Source organism: Callithrix jacchus, chromosome 11 (assembly GCF_049354715.1).
Source record: "Callithrix jacchus isolate 240 chromosome 11, calJac240_pri, whole genome shotgun sequence".
NCBI classification, from domain to species: domain Eukaryota; kingdom Metazoa; phylum Chordata; class Mammalia; order Primates; family Cebidae; genus Callithrix; species Callithrix jacchus.
This window is the reverse complement of record NC_133512.1, coordinates 89,453,473-89,468,772: the sequence shown is the minus strand read 5'-3', so window position 1 is coordinate 89,468,772 and position 15,300 is coordinate 89,453,473. Positions and strand designations below refer to the sequence as shown.

The window sequence follows — 15,300 nt, the reverse complement described above, 5'->3', positions numbered from 1 at the left end:
TTTTAAATTCAATAATCTGTTTCTCTTTGAAATTCTTCAGATTGATATCTTAGCAGTACAACTTTTACCGTACACTGCTGCTTCAGTTCTTTTGAGAAAACCTTTGATGGTAACTCTCTCCTTCTCCTTTTGTTGGCTAACTTTTTAAAACTTAGTAATCTAAAGTAAGGGAGAGAATTTTTGAAAACAGGCAAATGAAAAATTATTTGGATCTTCCTTTGTCTGTATGTCTGTAATATCTTATGTTTATATGTGTCATGTGGAAGTGATAGTGGGATGCAGAGATGTCTCATATTCATATTCCCAGGGAGTTAGTTCACTGAATGCATAAGGAAATTCAAAATAATAAAAAGCAAAATATTCAATCCCTTGGTTATTGTTTTCTGTGATAGCTAAAATGAAAGTAAAAGTGTGCTGGATTGGGCCTAAGGCTGGACCATGCTCCCATGTGGGTCTGTCTCAGCTTGGCCACTAACCTCAAAGCTACCCACCGAAGGAAAAATTTGGCCAAGGCAGCAAGAGTGACTTCTGAGACCTGTGGTTACCAATAAGACAGTCAGTGTGGGGGAAGGGCAAAACCAAGTATCTATTAAAACCAGAGGGTACGATATAAAGAATTGTTCCATTTTTAGATTGGTATTGTCAGCTTCTTGAAAAACCTTTACTATAATACATAGTAAAAATAATGATTTTAAGGACAGTATCTTTAATTTTAAATGCCACAGAATAAAAGAGCATGAGTGGGTTGATGTAGGACCCACAGCTCACTATTAAACAGTTGCTCAGGCATATATGTGATCCAAATGCACAAGAGCTTTTTCAGGAGAGAATGAGCAGCCTAGTAGACTGGATCATCACCACCATAAAGTCTGTTTGCTCCAAGAGGGAACTGCTCAATTCTCCCTGTAAAACACCAAGTGGAGGACCCAGATGAAGCAATTGAGATGCTTTAGATGGAAGCCACATGGGACTGGATTTATCATAACTGGGATATTTTTCCCTGAATATGTCTATTACCCAGGTCACGGTAAACGTTGATGGTAAAATGGACCCTTTTACATGGGTACCTTGGGTGATGTTACTGTTTGAGAAACCTCATCAAATTTGCTGCCCCTCATGGGATGCTTTATTAAACATTAGGGCAATTATCCACCCCCCCCAAAATGGGAAAGGCAAAAAGGAGTTATAGGGCCCATCACAGAAGGATTTTCTGTGGACATCTTTAGATGGTTCTTAGGAAATGAAATAAAATGAAAACTGATGGGGTTAAAACAAAGGTTTTTATAACACCATCAAAGATTGGGTGGGCCAAAGGAAACCTCTGCAGGTCCCTCAACATTAAAGGGACCCATGCCAGTTTTCTGTATTTTCTGCCCCAGATTGGAGAAATTTTAAGAAAAATCAAAAAGCAAAGCTGATATTGAGGCAAGTTAAGATAAAAATTGACAAAAGGGCCTGAGTCCCTTGGCTCATCTCCCTTCTGGGACCCAAATCCCTTTTTACTAGAAAAGGTAAAATGGTCTCTGGGTAGAGAAGGAAATTTCCTGTGATGGGGACATAAAAATGTGCAGATTGATAGGACTATGAAATGTGAGATGTTGAAACAAGCTTTATGAAACATAGTTGTGACTCTTACCTAAATGTCATATGAAAGTGGATATTGCATCTGACTGAGAGATGATTCCCCTTTCTAGTACTATAAAACCGAAGGCATGTAAATCTGCCCTTTGAGAAATGTTAATTGTGTTACAGGATCTTTGGGGTGTTGATTTTCTGACTGGAAACCTCTGTGGCTGCTATGTCTTTGCCCAAGTTCTTGTCCTGCATCCAGGAAGAATGAGGTACACAGACAGGTGAAGGGTGAACCACACTAACATGAGCTTTACTGAGTGTTAGAACAGCTCAGAGGAGACCCACAGTGGATAGCTCCTCTCTGTAGGCAGGTCATCTGTGGAGTGTTTAGTTCTCAGCAGAGAGGAGGCCCTGGAGAAGGCAGCTCCTGTCTGCACTGGTCATCCTGATGTCTGCAGCTCTGTCCCAATGTTAGGGAGAGGAAGCCCTGGAGAGGGTGGCTCCTCTCTGCCATCAGGTTGTATCTCTGCAGCTCTCAACAGAGAGGGTGCTCCTCTTCCTCTTCTTGCTGTCCTTCTCCCTGCTCTGGCTGAACCCAGGACTTTTACAGATCCCGGTGGGGAAGAAGTGCATCCCGATTGGTGCATGGGTGGCCAAGCACAGCCCAGAAGAGGCACCATGAGTCCCCACTCTTGTCCACAGGACGGGCAGCCTGGCCTTGAGCCTTCAGACCCTCCCTGGTCTAGAGGTGGGGCTTTGCTGGGGGCTTGGCCCAGGAATCAATCTGCCTTCCACTGCCATTTTTGGCCCTAACCCCTGCTCAGAGATTGGAGCAGGCACTAGGAGCAGAGAGAGGCCAGGCAGTGGGAGCAGACACCTCTGAGCCTGTAGAGATGGAGAGGATGTAGAGGGACCCTTCCTGGGGCCCTTGAGGGTTCAGGCTACAGAGACACCCGGGTTCTGCACCTGGGAAGGTAGTCACAGCTGCACCCAGGAGCTTCCACTCCACAAACTCGTTAGGGGCCAGGGCTCTTGCTTGTTCCCAGCTCCTGCCTGCTCCAGGAAGTGGGAGGCCCAGGTCTGCAGATGCAGGTCCAGCTGCTGCAGCTGCATCTGGAAGGGCAGATCCTGCTTTTCCTCCCCCACCCCCCCCACCAAAAGCACAGGGAGGCTTGGATTCATAGACACAGTTTGCAAGGCTGTGGGGGTAACCACAGAGGTCCTGTCCCAACTCAGAAGAGGTGGGGTTCCGACCCAGAGTGTGCAGCCCCAGCTAGACCTCCCTGCTGCAGCTGATGTGATGGCATCAGCCACTGTCATCAATTGTACCTGGTAACTGGGAACTAGTAACACTCCCTGAGCATGCATAATATAGGGTAGAAACTGAAGTGTGGCTTGGGACAAATCCTCCACTTCATAGCCCTCTGTGGAGCATTTATTGGGACTTACGACAGAAACCTGTGAGCACTTCCCAGTGACGACTACAGGGACTTTGGACTGGAGAATTTCCACTTGCTATGGAATGTTAACCAAAGTTATCCCTATGCTAATAGGAATAATGGTGCTGAAAAAAGGGTTCCATAATAAAATAAAAATGGTTTATGTAGGATCTTGCTGCCTGGGTCTGCAAGGAGGAGATGCTCATGAGTAGGGAGCCTCTTTTTCCCCAGGACTCACTTTAACTTCTATATGAGGAGCTGTTGGATTCTACAGAGCCTCATAAACCGCTCTCATCTAATGAGAGTTGCTTGGTTGTGAATGACAGTTTCAAGGGGAACAAATGAAATCTTGTTTGGAAGTCTGCTGCTCTAGTTAAAGAAGAGTCACTGGGCACAGAGGCTCGTGCCTGTAATCCCAGCACTGAGGCTGCGGGGAGCTGAGATTGCACCACTTGCCCTCCAGTGTGGGCAATGAGAGTGAAACTCCATCTCAAAAAAAAAAAAAGAGTCAAGAATATCTTTTTGAGTTATTGATAGTCTAGAGCAATTGCGTAAAATATGTTTTGTGAGCAAATGTACCTATCTATCTGAGTTTGACTAAATTTGCAACTTATTTGTGATTTTATGATAATATAGTTATTTGCATATGTTTAGTAAGTGTCTTTTCTTTTAAAACAGGGCAATTGGAGACACTGGTTATTTTACCTAGGCTTTGACTAGAATAACATATTTTTGGCTGGGCGTGGTAGCTCATGCCTGTAATCCCAGCACTTTGGGAGGCCGAGATGGATGGATTGTCTGAGGTGTCAGGAGTTTGAGACCAGCGTGGCCAACAAGGTGAAACCCTGTCTCTACTAAAAATACAAAAATTAGCCAGGCATGGTGGTGGGTGCCTGTAATTCCACCTACTTGGGAGGCTGAGGCAGGAGAATCGTTTGAACCTGGGAGGTGAAGTTTGCAGTAAGTAGAGATTGGGTTGTTATACTCCAGCCTGAGCGACAAGAGCAAAACTCCTCCACAAAAGAAAAAAAAGAAGAATAACATATTTTTAGGTAAAGTTCCAACAAAGCCAACTTATTATTATTATTATTTTTTTATTGAGACGGAGTTTCGCTCTTGTTACCCAGGCTGGAGTGCAATGGTGCAATCTCGGCTCACCACAACCTCCGCCTTCTGGGTTCAGGCAATTCTCCTGCCTCAGCCTCCTGAGTAGCTGGGATTACAGGCACACACCACCATGCCCAGCTAATTTTTTTGTATTTTTAGTAGAGACGGGGTTTCACCATGTTGACCAGGATGGTCTCGATCTCTTGACCTCATGATCCGCCCGCCTCGGCCTCCCAAAGTGCTGGGATTATAGGCTTGAGCCACCGCACCCGGCCAAAGCCAATTTATAAAGAGACTTTATGGTCAATTGGCTCTTGCTGCCCTTTATGCAAATAATCAGGTCAAGTATAATAAGTCTAAAACATATTTTTCCACACAAATTGGCCTTACTATAATGTCTCTTTATTAGAAAGGAGGGCTAGCGAGAAATTGATTCAAAGGAAAAGTATAACACTTGTTTCTAGATTACAGCCCTGACTACTGTTTTTCAGTGCACATTGAATCATGAAACATTATATTTCATGCACATTATCTCTTGGCTGCAATAATTCTCTACAGAGGACCAGATTATAATTTTTCTTCATATTTATAGTTGGTGCCCCAACAGAATAGGTTCTTTTTTTCTGTTCTGACACACAAATACTCCTTTGATTGTCAAATTATTAATGTTATTTATCTCTCCTTGTTTTACTTCCAAGGAAACCAGAATCACAGTATTCTGAAGGCTAGAGATATGGCATTGGCACATAAGCGTTCCACTGGGTCTGATCTGTTTTTCATGGCCATACCCTGCTGCTAAGACTATATAAGCACCCTCCCTCTAGGGACAGGGACTATAGCCGAATAGCTGGGCGCTGGAGATTATGAGGGCTGGTTTTGGGGGACAGAATTAGTTCAGACCCTCCAAATCAAAGATGGGCACACAGATGTCCAAATAGCTGGTAAGAAAACAGACTTTGCCTTCTGAGCTATTATGTCACATCTTTGCTTCCATCCCAACCATAAAGAATTTTCTGCGTCCCATAGAATTAAAACAACATTATTGCTGAAAGGACATAAAGACACCTTGTGACAAGGCCTCCTTGGTATAATACTCCTGGTTATGAGATTTATGCAGATAGATGGATATTAAAAAATGTATCAGCCATTTTAGGACAGATTCCTAAAAGGATCATAAAAAGCATTGCAGCACAACAAAAGCCTCTAAAAATCCTTAGCTTAAAAGGTTTTAGCAGTGCCTATGTTTTGTATAGCTAATGGCTATTAGTCTGTAACTAAAACCAAGATTACAGTAGCTCAGTCAGTTCTGTAACCTCTGTTTGTTGGCTTTTTACTTAAATTTTTAAGGGTTAATGAATGCTTGTCCATGCCCATTCCCGTTTGGCTTAGAACATTTAAATTGGCTACAAGTCTTTTGCCTCTAAGTCTCTTGGCCATAGGGTCACCCTATGAATCAGGACAGGATGGATCCAGAGCAGGCAGCCATGTCACCCCGGCAGTGCTATGGAACAAAATAAAAGCTTAGTGGCCACTGGTGTTGCCTCTGACAAATCTTGGCCAGAAGAGGAGAAGGTAAATAAAAAATAAAATTCTAAGACCCTCCCAGCCATCTGAATGGACCACTTCTCCTTGGCCAAGGGCATTCAAACTTCACCTGAAGAACTAGTTTAGGACGTGACGGGAAGAGGGAGACAGACATGCCTCATCATATCCTCCTCCCTGTTGGAATCACTGATAGAACAGGTTTCTTTCAGTCTGATAAGAAACGTTTACAATCAATTCTCTCTGAGGCCTGCTACCTGGATGCCTCATCTGCATGTGGTGGTCAAGGTTTTCTTGGTCTCCATAACCTGTGATAACCCAGGCATTCGTTTCTATTAATAATAACTCATTCAACTAACTTCCAATCAGAGAACTTTTGAATTAGACTATGACTTGGAAGACGCCATATCGTCCTGCCTTGTCTGGCCTTTCCAGATGAACCAATGTACATCTTAGGTATATTGATTGATGTCTCATGTCTCCTTAAAATGTATAAAACCAGCTTGGACCCTGACCACCTTAGGCACATGTTCTCAGGATCTCCTGGGGCTGTGTCATGGACCATTGGTCACTCATATTTGGCTCAGGATAAATCTCTTCAAGTATTTTACCAAGTTTGGGTCTTTTTGTCCACACTTGTAATCTACATTATCAGTGTGAAGTTGAACAGTCTTTCATTTTAGACTTTAGTTTTTACGGCTGGACTTATAACCGCCCAACAGGTTCTCCTTGCCTGCTGCTCAAACAGAGCTGATTTATCAAGATAGGGAATTGCAATAGAGAAAGAGTTTAATTCATGAGGAGCCGGCTGTATGGGAGATCAGAGTTTTATTATTACTCAAATCAATGTCCCCCAAATTTGAGGACTGGAGTTTTTAAGAATAATTTGGTGGGCAGGGGGAGTCGAGAAGTGGAGAGTGCTGATTGGTAGGGTTGGAGGTGAAATCATAGGGAGTTGAAGCTCTCCTCTTGTGCTGAGTTGGTTCCTCAATGGGGGCCACAAGACGAGATGAACCAGTTTATCCATCTGGGTTATACCAGCTGACCCATTGAGTACTGGTGCTGAAAAATGTCTCAAGCACCAATCTTAGGTTTTACAATAGTGATGTTCTCCCTAGGAGTAATTGGGTAGGTTTGGAATCGTGTGGCCTTTAGCTGCATGACTCCTAAATCTGTGGCTACTTTGTTAGCCCTGCAAGGCAGTCTAGTCCCCAGTGAGAAGGGAGTTTGTTTTGGGAAAGTGCTGTTATCTTTCTTTCAAAGTTAAACTATCCTATGACCAGGAATGGACAAGGACAGCTGGGAGGTTGGAAGCAAGATAGACTCAGTTAGGTCAGATCTCTTTCACTGTCATAATTTTCTCAGTTCTAATTCTTGCAAAGGTGGTTTCAGACTTAGATTGCAGATCTAAAATTACAATTGGCATGTCTTTGTTTAAGGGAGGACACATGTCTTGAAAGGTTTCTGAGCCAGCTAAGCATTTATGCCTGGGGGGCTTGGGGAGGAGGGCGAGGTGCCCATCTCTGCCTTCCCGGGGATCTGGCTGGCAGGAGCTCATGGCCTGTGAAGCAACAGCTGTGCATTCGGAAGAGGGTGTTGGGCGACCGGGCTTGTAACCGCCCAAGAGGTTCACCTTACCCAGTGCCTAGACAGAGCCAATCAACACAGGGAATTGTAATAGAGAAACAGTAATTCACACAGAGCTGGCTGTGCAGGAGACTAGAGTTTTATTATTACTCAAATCGGTCTCTCTGAGCATTCAAGCATTCAGGGATCAGAGTTTTTAAGGATAACTTGGGTGGGGGGAAGCCAGTGAGCCAGGAGAGCTGACTGTTCAGAGATGAAATCACAGGGAGTCAAAGCTGTCTTCTTGCGCTCAGTTCCTGGGTTGGGGGCCACAAGATCAGACGGTGCCAACTGTTCCATCAAATGCAGTGTCTGCAAAAATCTCAAGCACTCATCTTAACAGTTTAGGGAGGATCGGAATCTTGTAGACTCCAGCTCCGTGACTCCTAAACTAAAATTTCTAACCTTGTGGCTAATATTAGTCCTACAAAGGCATTCTGGTCCCCAGGCAAGAAGATCTGCTTAGGGAAAGAGATGTTAATGTCTGTGTTTAAACTATAAACTACGTTTCTCCCAAACTTAGTTTAGCTTACGGCCAGGAATGAACAAGGACAGCATGGAGGTTAGAAGCAAGATGCAGTGGGTTAAGTTAGGTCTTTCACTGTTTCTGTCATAATTTTGCAAAGGCGGTTTCAGGCTTTCAGGCCTAACTCTCCCTTTGGCTGAAGGAGTTCAGGGGTCCTTAAAGGTCTTATTATCCCTTAGGTGTTCCCTTAGTCTTTTATAGTCTCAACGTTGATTCCTGCCTACCTTACTGCTTGTTTTTATCAAAAGACGACATATGGGAATATAAGCGCAAACCCTTATTCAAATGTAAAGCTCTTTTCAAGATCTCTCCCTTTTATCTTCCCTAACTCTCGGTCCGGTCCCGCGGGAACCAGGGGGCGGGTTGGGGTGAGACGAGAGCCCCCGCACCTCAACCTAAGGCACTGCACCTGGCCTCTTGCGGAGATCAGCGACCGCTCGGTCTTCTGCTGCTCCTGCCTGGCGGTTGCTAGGAGCCGGGGAAGCGCATGCGCATTGGGAGATGCTGCCAGCACGCCGAACAGCGACCAAAGGCCGCAGGGCACGCTGGGCCGCGCCGCTCGGGCACTCTGCTGCTCCTGGCTGCGGGTTGCTAGGAGCTGGGACGCGCCTCCTGAAGAGTGCGGGGCCGCAGGTGGCCTCCTTCCGGGTGGGCCGCGCTGGGCCTGTGCCGAAGACACCGCGGCTTCCCAGGCCTGTGCGAAGCAATGGAGCCCGGGAAGGTCGGTGCGGCGCGGGGTCTTGGCACGAGGTGGTCGAGCTTCGCGGACTCATCCGGGTGCCGCGAGCAGGGCCGTCGCCGCTCTCTCTCTGTACGGCGGTTCTCTCGGCCGGGCCGGGACTTCCCGGAGGAGCCGCGGAGCTTCTGAGGCAGGAAGGGAAACGGAGGCGCCGCTGGCCATTGGCGCAAGGGCGGGCAGGACGCCGGACTCCTGGCTGTCGGGAAACAGGGTCCGTGCAGTCTCAGCCCTGCAGTCGCCGCCGCGGTCCGTCTCCTCGCGCCCGGCCTGGGGGCGGCCTCGACCTCTGCTGCGGGGCCGGGGTGGCCGAGGAGTCACGTTAAAAATTTTATTCAGTTTTATCTGATTTAAGTTTAAATATGACTTCTCACGGTTTAGGAGGTTGAGCGGGTGCAGCCTAAGTTCTTGAGTTTTGAATTCTGGCTTTTGTATTTACTTGTATGACCTTGGCAAAATCACTTAACCTGTCCTATTTCCTTTTTTTTCCCCAACGTAACCCTAATTATTTCCTAATTCATACAGTGGGCACAATAATAATGGCAACCTCAAGAGTGTTTAAGAAGAGTAAATGAGATGTTATATGTAAAAGTGCATAGGACAGTGCCTGCCTTCATAACACTCAATAAATGTTAGGTCTTACTGTGTGATTGTTCTCTATCGATTCCTCACTAAAAGATGAAGCATTTAGTGTGCATACGTTTTCTTCTACCTTCCCTCCTGTTTTTCCCTGTCACTTACCTTTGTATGTTGAATGATATTTCTTAATTTGCATTTTATATCAAACTTGTTTTTTTCTTTCTTTCCTTTCTTTCTTTCTAAGATAGTTTCCCTCTGTCGCCCAGGCTGGAGTGCACTGGCTCTATCTCGGTTCACTGCGATCTCCAACTTGCAGGTTCAAGCGATTCTCCTGCCTGTCTCCCTTGTAGCTGGGATTACAGGCACACGCCACCACGCCTGGTTAATTTTTGTATTTTTAGTAGATACAGGGTTTCACCATGTTGGCCAGGGTGGTCTCCAACTCCTGCCCTAAGGTGATCTGCCCGCTTCGGCCTCTCAACATGGTGGGATTACAGGCGTGAGCCACCTGGCCAACCTTAGATAGTATTTTTTAACTTTCCCCTAGTTAAGATTAGGAAGTTCCTGCCCTACACTACCCATTTCGCCCTAAACCCACGAATTTCCTGACCCTGTCATCTTCCATGCTAGTCTCCTTATGTTTCTTTAAGTTACTCTGTAACAAGCCTGTAATCCCAGCACTTTGGGAGGCCGAGGCGGGTGGATCACGAGGTCAAGAGATCGAGACCATCCTGGTCAACATGGTGAAACCCTGTCTCTACGAAAAATACAAAAAATTAGCTGGGCATGGTGGCGCATGCCTGTAATCCCAGCTACTCAGGAGGCTGAGGCAGGAGAATTGCTTGAACCCAGGAGGCGGAGGTTGCAGTGAGCTGAGATGGGGCCATTGCACTCCAGCCTGTGTAACAAGAGTGAAACTCCGTCTCAAAAAAAAAAAAAAAAAAGTTTAGCTCAGCATAGTATTCTAGGAGCAAAATAATTTCCCAGAACGTTGAAGACAGTATACTTTTGTCTTCTAGCAGTGTGTTTGGCTGATGAGATATCTTTATGAGTAACATTTTCTTTCACTCCAGATTTAGGATCTTTATCTGTGATGTTCTGAATATAGATGTACTTTGTTATAGATCTTTTTTCATTCATTATTTTTCACATTTGACCACCCCTTGGGGTTTTATTCTGATACATATTTAATAAATATACTTTTTTTTTTTTTTTGAGGCAGAGTCTCGCTCTGTTGCCTAGGCTGGAGTGCAGTGGCGCGATCTCAGCTCACTGCACCCTCTGCTGCCCAGGTTCAAGCAATCCTCCTGCCTTAGCCTCCTGAGTAGCTGGGATTACAGGTATGTGCCATCATGCCCAGCTAACTTTTGTTTTCATTTTGAGATGGAGTCTTGCTCTGTTGCCTAGGCTGGAGTGTGTGGCGTGATCTCAGCTCGCTGCAACCTCTGCCTCCCAGGTTCAAGCATCCTCCTGTCTCAGCCTCCCAAGTACCTGGAATTATAGGTGCCTGCCACCATGCCTGGCTAATTTTTGTATTTTTGATAGAGATAGGGTTTTACCATGTTGGCCATGCTGGTTTTGAACTACTGACCTCAAGTGATCCACCCACCTCAGTCTCCCAAAGTGCTGGAGTTTTAGGTGTGAGCCACTGCGCCCGGCCAGTAAATAAACATTTTTAAAGTAGCAAAAGCAACAGATCTCAGAGTTGGCTATTTCTTGGCAACTAATTAATTCCCGTAATAGGTTCTCAATTGCAAGTTGATCTTTAACTTTTTAGGAAGTTAACCTCTGGGTCATTAGAACCTAGTTATGTAATTGTTATACTGTTATATAGAATTAGCCTATATTATAAGGTAAGCGAAAGAATAAAGTTTTCATGAGATTATTGGAATAGGGAAATTGTACTGGATTATTTTGGTATTATAGTTCTTTTTTTTTTGAAACGAAGTCTTGCTCTGTCACCCAGGCTGGGGTGCAGTGGTGCGCTCTTGGCTCAATCTCGGCTCACTCCAATCTCTGTCTCCTGGGTTCAGTCAATTCTCCTGCCTCAGCCTCCTAAGTAGCTGAGATTACAGGCACGTGCCACTATGCCGGGCTAATATTTTTTTTTTTTTGTATTTTTAGTAGAGACGGAGTTTCACCATGTTGGCCAGGCTGGTCTGGAACTCGTGACCTCAGGTGATTCGCCTGCCTTGGTCTCCCAAAGTGCTGAGATTACATGCGTGAGCCACCTCGCCCAGCTGGTATTATAGCTTTTAGTGTACACGAAGCTTTTCCTTCAGTTTGTTTCATTGTACTTAGTTGCTCATGTAATTGATATCATGAATAGAAACAGTTTTATGTTATTTGTACTGAGCTCATACCAGGTTTCATATGTCATAGATATTAGGAAAAACTTAATGGTGTGCTTGCAGGCTTTATACCTGCCTGCTAAGAATGGTGACAATTTTCTTTATTATTAGCTCTTTAAAAACTCTTTATCTTGCTTATAGTGCATATGACAATTTTTATGATCAATGACAATTTTAGAAATTTCTAAGTTTTTTTGTTACATACCAATCAATTGGTAGGAAATGTGTGAGTTTATTGTTATGAAATTTATTAATCATAGCTTGAAAGATATAAACATGTATGTTTGTGTATTTAGGTTATTCTTAGTTTAAAAAAAATTTCTACCCTTTTTATTTTGAAGTGAGATATATACTAGTGATGTGAACTGTTCAGGTACAGTGTAATGCTGTTTCATTCTGTTTTTAGAAAGGCTGAATGTTTTAGAGTAGATACAGTGGGGACTCCAAGGTTGGTCCTCACTAATCTGCTTCTGGGGTTCCTCCTGAGAACTGCAGAAACTCTGGCAGGAGTACTCCTTTCAAACCCCCACGCTGATTCTTGACGAAAGTTTAACACTGCTCCTAGCAGCCTAAGGCCAACTTTGGGACAACCCAGTTTAGGGTTGTCTGGAAGAGCTCAGGGCTGTCAAAATAATGTACTGTTTGTTCTAGCCAACATCTCAGGATAGGCCCCTGACGTCCTATTTTTTAGAGAGTTTAAAAGGGTTTAAATTATGAATTCCTCTCTGTCCTTTTGAAATCTCCTACAATTCGGGAGTGTCTTTGAAAAGTAATCAGAAAGGACAGGAGGGCCTCTGTTCCCAGTCTCTCTGGGAAGTAAAATCCTAACTACTGTAATTATCAGTTAGCAGACACAGCTAACCTAATCTCATTTACACTAACCAGCCTTTGCAGTTTTTTACTTGAGCTCCCTTAGCCCGGGTTCTCCCCTTAAAACACTCCGTCACCTCAGTGCAAACAGAAATGGAGCTCAGCTGTTTTCCCCTCCTGTCTGCAGTCAGTGAATGAAATCTGCTTCACCACTTGGAAGTCTTGCATTCCCCCTCCCCACATTTCTAATCTTTCAGCCAAGTCTAGAAAGAAATCAGCCTGAGGTCAGCTCTGTCTACAAAACAGTCTCAGCGCAGTCAGCATTTTAGGGATCTGCCGCTTTGACGCAGCAACTCACAGATGGGCCTCTCGTCTGCAAATACATGCATGCCGAAACCCGGGTGCTTACTGCAGCCACGTTTGCATACGGAATGTTAGAAACAACCTGTGGTCACCAGCCGGGGACCACATGAGTAAATTACGGTGACTGTAGGGTTGGATTCAGTGATGGAAACGGATCATCCTAGTTTTGTTAGTTTCGATTTTCTTTGCAGTACTTTCCTACCAGGGAACCCTCAGTTACACAGTCAGGTAATAGAATGAAGACCTGGATAGGCTGCACTTCATAATTTGGTCCTAAGTAATTTGATAACTTAAAAATTCTAGTGTAAGGAATTTTGAAAAGAATGAGGACAGCAAAAGGTAAATTATTTCTCAGTCCTGAAGGCGTGAGCCAGCTTTGTGCTCTGGGTCCTTTAGTGTGTGCCCAGATTTGCTGTGTGCCGTACAGGGTTAGTGAAACACACTGCTCTGGCCGTTCGTGGCTCTCTCTGCTCATTCCAGTCTCTAATTCTGAGAATTCACGTTGGTGTTGTCAACCTAAGGAAAGAAATCCAGGCACAATTAATTATAGGGACTATCAGGGCCACAGCCTGGGAAACACTGGGAGGTGCTTCAGAGAGCAAAGGAAAGCCTCGAGTGTTTAAAGAGAAACGGACAAGTCAGGAAAGGGGACAATTACAAAATACTCTGTAAAGAATCCTCACTAGTTTTCAGAAATGACATTGATTATTGACTGGCTATACATCATTGAACTATAGGTTATGATTTCTGGTGTTCAGTGTATGACATTTGTAGGTTAATTTATGACTGTTGGCCAGGTGTGGTGGCTTATGCCTGTAATCCCGACACTTTGGGAGGCTGAGGTGGGCGGATTGTTTGAGGATAGGAGTTTGAGGCCAGCCTGGGCAACATAGCAAGACCCTGTCTCTAACCCCCCCTAACAAAAGCTAGGCATGGTGGTGCATTTTTGTAGCCCTAGCTACTCAGGAGGCCAGGGTGGGAGGATCGCTTGAGCACAGGAGGTAGAGGCTGTAGTGAGCTATGATAGCACCACTGCACTCCAGCGTGGGTGACCGAATGAGACCCTTTGTCTAAAATAACAATAATGATAATATGACCGTTGCTGGTGATGCTGAGTCAAGAGATCATAACGCAGGCAGCTTACTTAGCTCGAGGTCTGAGGGGAGCGTGACGGGACCCCGGTCCCATTTTAGTGGCTCTGAGTCTAAACATTTAAAGGGGCTTGCATTCCTCAGATTAAACGTTTCTTTTCTTTCTCAGTGTCATGCAGGGACCAGGATGACAGTGTAGAGGTCAGTACTGTACCGCCGGGTCCATGGAGATGAATGTCACAGAGTTGGGCTGTGATGCCACCGTTGCACTGGGACTCAGGCTGGAGGGTGCGTTTGCTGCTTTGGACAGAGGCTAGTGGTCATCCTGAAGGTCCAGACTGGATTTATGCCAGCAGCACTGGACAGGAAGAATGGATTTAGAAATACATTAGAAAAAGAAGTAGTAGTATCTGGTGACACTTTCATCTATTTATTATTATTATTTTTTTGAGACGGAGTTTTGCTCTTGTTACCCAGGCTGGAGTGCAATGGCGCGATCTCTGCTCACCGCAACCTCCACCTCCTGGGTTCAGGAAATTCTCCTGCCTCAGCCTCCCGAGTAGCTGGGATTACAGGCATGTGCCACCGTGCCCAGCTAATTTTTTAAATATTTTTAGTAGAGACGGGGTTTCGCCATGTTGACCAGGATGGTCTCGATCTCTTGACCTCGTGATCCACCCGCCTCGGCCTCCCAAAGTGCTGGGATTACAGGCTTGAGCCACTGCATCCGGCCATCTATTTATTTTTTAATGGAGATGGGGTCTCCCTGTGTTGCCTGAGCCAGAGTGCAGTGGTGTTATCACAGCTCAGGGCGGCCTTGACCTCCTGGGGTCAAGTGATCCTCCCATCTCAGCCTCCTGAGTAGCTGGGGCTACAGTTGAACCACCAAGTTTGGCTGATTTTTTTTTTTTTTTAAATAGAGATGGGGGTCTTGTTATGTTGACCTGGCTGGTCTTGAACTCTTGGGCTCAAGCAATCTTCCTGCCTCAGCCTGCCAAAATGCTACGATTACAGGTGTGAGCCACCGTGCCCAGCCCAAAATAACTTCTTTTAAATGTTTCTTAATGTGCAACTAACTAGTTCAAACCAATACATAACCTTTGGTGAGTGTTTTCTAAACTAAGACAAGGCTGGGTTGGAAAGCAAGGGAGAAGCCCACTGCCTGCAGGTGGCTATAGATGCTAGTGGCACCTTCTTGATGGAGTCCGTCCAGCTGTTGGAGGTTATGTGGCATGAGCAGTGAGCATCAGGTCCAGGGGCTTCTACTGTTTAGCTTACAGAGGTGGAAAGCTCTCACATTCACCTGAAGTGTGGGTAGGACACGATGGCACAGGGGTGGCGTTTGTTTCCATCTGGGCTGTAAGTAGGACGAGATGGCGCAGGGGTGGCGTTTGCCTTCCATCAGGGCCGTGAGTAGGACGAGATGGCGCAGGGGTGGTGTTTGCCTTCCATCAGGGCCGTGAGTAGGACGAGATGGTGCAGGGGTGGTGTTTGCCTTCCATCAGGGCCGTGAGTAGGACGAGATGGTGCAGGGGTGGTGTTTGCCTTCCATCTGGGC

The 15,300-nt window shown here is 45.5% G+C and overlaps 1 protein-coding gene across 11 annotated transcripts in view; it reads left to right on the top strand.

Annotated features, from left to right (window-relative positions):
• Positions 1 to 8,308: 8,308 nt before the first annotated feature.
• The window catches only part of DYNC2I1 (dynein 2 intermediate chain 1), a 101,705-nt gene continuing 94,713 nt past the window's right edge, over positions 8,309 to 15,300 (top strand). For 6 of the 11 annotated variants that reach the window (XM_078343274.1, XM_054237481.2, XM_078343275.1 and 3 more), the window contains exon 1: positions 8,309 to 8,533. Coding sequence is in view for 7 of the 11 variants with exons in the window: in XM_078343271.1 (XP_078199397.1) it covers positions 8,519 to 8,533 (15 nt within the window). In the remaining 4 variants the exon portion in view is untranslated. Of the gene's footprint in view, positions 8,534 to 11,251; positions 11,371 to 15,300 lie in introns of all 11 variants that reach the window. The other 5 variants (XM_054237477.2, XM_078343269.1, XM_054237478.2 and 2 more) reach the window with 2 other exon arrangements.